The sequence below is a fragment of the Egretta garzetta genome, unplaced genomic scaffold, assembly GCF_000687185.1.
Source record: "Egretta garzetta isolate BGI_Z169 unplaced genomic scaffold, ASM68718v1 scaffold193, whole genome shotgun sequence".
Taxonomy (NCBI): Eukaryota; Metazoa; Chordata; class Aves; order Pelecaniformes; family Ardeidae; genus Egretta; species Egretta garzetta.
The window spans coordinates 1126009-1129595 of NW_009259117.1; the positions used below are offsets into that span (position 1 = coordinate 1126009).

A 3587-nucleotide genomic window follows, 5' to 3' on the forward strand; every position below is an offset into this window, starting at 1 on the left:
TACAGAATACTTCTTTTCCCCCAAAACTAGTTTTCAAGACTCTGACTTTCTCTCTGAAATGGCTGGTAGGAAGCCCCTTTCTTTTACAGGTTCTCAGCCATTTCCCCTTCTCCTACCTTCAGATGAACCTTCCTGGTATACTGCAATGCCAGGGGATTGCAGTACTTCATCAGATACTTTATTATTTTTTTTAATACCTAGCTGGAATCTGAATTTGAAAGGGGGGGAGGGGAGTAACTTGTGACATAACCAGTTCTTCATTCAAGAGTACCTCCATTTTACAGGACATTTAACATGTAAGAACAACATATGTTCAGCCTCACACCTGCATCCAGCATCTGGATTTCTCAGCTCCATCTGGCTTCTAATAAAAGAACAGAGCCTTATAAATTCAACCCAGAAAGCAAAATGGGTTTTATACATTTATGACAGCATATAGGGATGAATTCATTCTGTTTGAGGCCACAAATGTGTAAATACACAGGTCTCTCCCAGCAGCCAGAGCAAGCGCTGTTGTTTCAATCAAGAGATTTTTAGCATCTGCATGGGTTGACAGAGGAAATGGTGCTGGACCTGGGAGGTTTCCTTTATAGCGGTTGCCTTTCAGGCCTGCTGAGGATGATAAGTGAGTCTGGTTGACACTGCTAACGCATGACACCACTCCCGGATGGACTTCTCTCTGTCTGCAGCCTGTGTAGTCCCACAGCTGTACGTTACGTTCTCAAGAAAGAGGTGTGTGTGCCAAAGCACATCCTGGGTCAGGGCCTACGACACTTCGATAACCCTGCGCTGTTTCTTACACATATTTCTGTGGCTTGAGATGCTCACCAGAATGTTTTCTTTCTGGAATGAGAAGTACCCGTAGTGTTTGTTTTTGTTGCCCGCATTCCCTGCTCCAGGCGGGAAAGCGCTAGCAGCTCTGACTCAGAGGCTGGCAGGAAATTTAAAACGGCAGCAAGCTGCTGCTCGGACCACCCCCAGACTTTTTTTTTTTCCCATTGATGCAGGAGACTATTTAATTGGGGGCTGACTTGTCAAACTTACTTGTTGATGCTTACCAGTGACTGCTTAACCACTAACGGTGATTTTTTAGCTCCCTTCCTCCTCCTTTGGACAAGCTCCCCACAACGAAGATGCTGCTGAGCCTGGTTGCCCTGCTCTCTGCTGCCCTGTTAGCCACCGCAGCCCCTCCAACTTGCTACTCGAGGATCTTGTCTCTGAGCAAAGAAATCACAGAGACCTTTAAGGAGCTACAGACCTCCAAAGCTGTGGTGAGTCTGCCTAAAAACCACTCCCGCAAAGACGCTGTGGGTTGCTTGCTTTTGACACAACTTTCTCTCTAAAAAAAATTGCAATGGGTCTTTCTTCTTTCCTGCAGGACTCATGTGTGGAGATGCTGCCCCGGCTCTACTTGGACATACACGTAAGTTTTCACGCTTCTTTCTTACTGCTCTGCAGGAAAAGCAGCTAATGGAAAGAGAGGATAACTCTTAAGATTGTACCCCAGAGGAGTGGTTTGAAACTAATTTTTGAAAGCTTAATTAACTAGTGAGATGAGTGACCAAAAAAATAAAAATCTCATTTTGAACCTTATTAAAATCCCTATGGAGCTTCTGAGATTTTACTTGTTTAAAAGTTCAGAAATTAGGAAATCAATATTTTGAAGTGATTAGCATTTGTACATTATTAATGTATTGTGACAGAGCCTTTTCAGAAGTTAAGTATGTGCAACAAAACTTTGAATTATAGTTTAAAAGAAGAAATGCAGAATAAACTTTCTTCACTTAATACATCCACTTCACTTTATATCATGAGTGGCTTCTGGCACTGTGGTCTTAACAACAAGAAGAGGAGGAATACCTTGCTGGCTTTTCCTGTTTTAAATCACCACATGTTGCATCCAGAAAGAAAAAGTATGCCTGAGGATATGGATGTGTGGTACTGAGAAAAGACAGCAGCAGTCACCGCCCAGCAAAGACAAAACAGCCTCCTGCACACGGAGTCTATGCCGTAGTGTTCTGCCCCAGGATATCCAACGTATTTTGCTTCTTTTCCCAGTGCTCAGCTGAGTAAATAAAAAGTAGAAAATATCAGACAAACCAAGAGATGTCTGACACATTTTGCCAGAGGCAACTACTCCATCAAGTCTTGCAGGACAGGACCCTCCAGATCCCAATTCCAGTGTCTCACTTCATTGCAAAGACCAGGCAATGTGAGTCCAGTGCCTCAGTTTCCCTTGCTTTAAAGCAAGATATGGGCTATTTATTTACCTGCTTCACAAGGGCATTGTGAAATTAATGCTGGCTGTGCTTTATTTTGATAACGCGAAGTCTGAGGTAAAAATTACTCTGAAAAACTTTTGCTTGGCATTCACAGAATTGCCTACTGTACAGGAACAGAGGAATCATGTCTATGATAGCTTGATAATCTGTTCACCAGCTAAATCAGGTGCTCTCTCAAAAGGGAGACAGTGCACCTATTCTGTAGGTAACTCCACAACCTACAGGAGCAGATTTGATTGTATTGGCACTGCTGCCTCCTAAAGCATGTGAGAAATAAATAAGCTGGCAGACCAGAACTGTGTCTATGCACTTTTCCAAGTGCTAATTTGGACCAAACACCTTTGTTATGAAATATTGATGGTGAATTTTCCTAACTGATGGTTGCATAGATTACACACACAGAGAGGTAGGAACCCAAGGTTCCCACAGAGGCAGTAAAAATTTTGTAAGTGGTGGGCGAGAAACCTAAATCTGTGTTTGTGCGGGGTTACGCGTACCTCTCTTGTCTGCTTTGCAGAATTACTGTGTGTTGGCAAAACTCCGTGATTTTGTGGCCTACCCCAGATGTGAGAGAGTGCTTGAAGTAAGTGAGCTGAAGGAAAAAGCCCGGAGCCTGTACACCATCATGATCTCCTACTGCAGAAGGGTAGGTCCAGATGCACCAAAAGGGAGACGGTCTCTGCTTTTAGACCCGCTGTCTCCCCCCTGTCCCCTGACAAGCAAAACTGGATCAGGGCCTGAGCTTCTCAACATTGGGCTATCTTCTGCCTTCCTCCTTATAAATTTCAGCCTTCTCTTTTGTTTCTCCAGGATTTGGTCTTCCTCACTGATGACTGTAACGCCCTGGAAAATCCCATTCTGCCTCCCATGGAGCCCTCCATCATTGAGAGCTGAAATGGAGTCAACCCAAAAGGTGCACCTGGGAAATTTTCAAGGAGACGAAGAGTCAAAATATGTATACGCGGTCAACTACCATGTTAACAACAAAGATCTTTTTCAAGCCCACTAGCAATATTATCTCCGACCTACCCATTTTTCTCAGCCTTGGCAGGAAATGAGCCGCATGCCTTGCATACCTACAGAGCCGCTAGGGGAGCTATGGTTAGAGAGCTTTTTTCGTTTGGCAAGGTATGATATTTCAGCTTAGCCAAATGTATAAAGTATGTTTTGTTTAAAGTATGTTTTGTTTAAACATTCGATACTAGGGGATTTTTTACTCTTTTCTGAATAACTAGATAAAAAAAATACACTATGACCAGTATTCTATCCTGACTTAGCAGTTCTTCTTTTATTAGATGGGCATGG

At 43.3% G+C, this 3587-nt stretch overlaps 1 protein-coding gene across 1 annotated transcript; it reads left to right on the forward strand.

The window, feature by feature from the left end:
• The first annotated feature begins 1130 nt into the window (after window positions 1–1130).
• Window positions 1131–3176, forward strand: CYTL1 (cytokine like 1). The gene is made up of 4 exons (XM_009635503.2): window positions 1131–1271; window positions 1379–1423; window positions 2800–2928; window positions 3093–3176. The coding sequence occupies exons 1-4, from the start codon at window positions 1134–1136 to the stop codon at window positions 3174–3176; spliced, it is 396 nt and encodes a 131-aa protein (XP_009633798.1). The 5' UTR covers window positions 1131–1133.
• The last annotated feature ends 411 nt before the right edge of the window (window positions 3177–3587 follow it).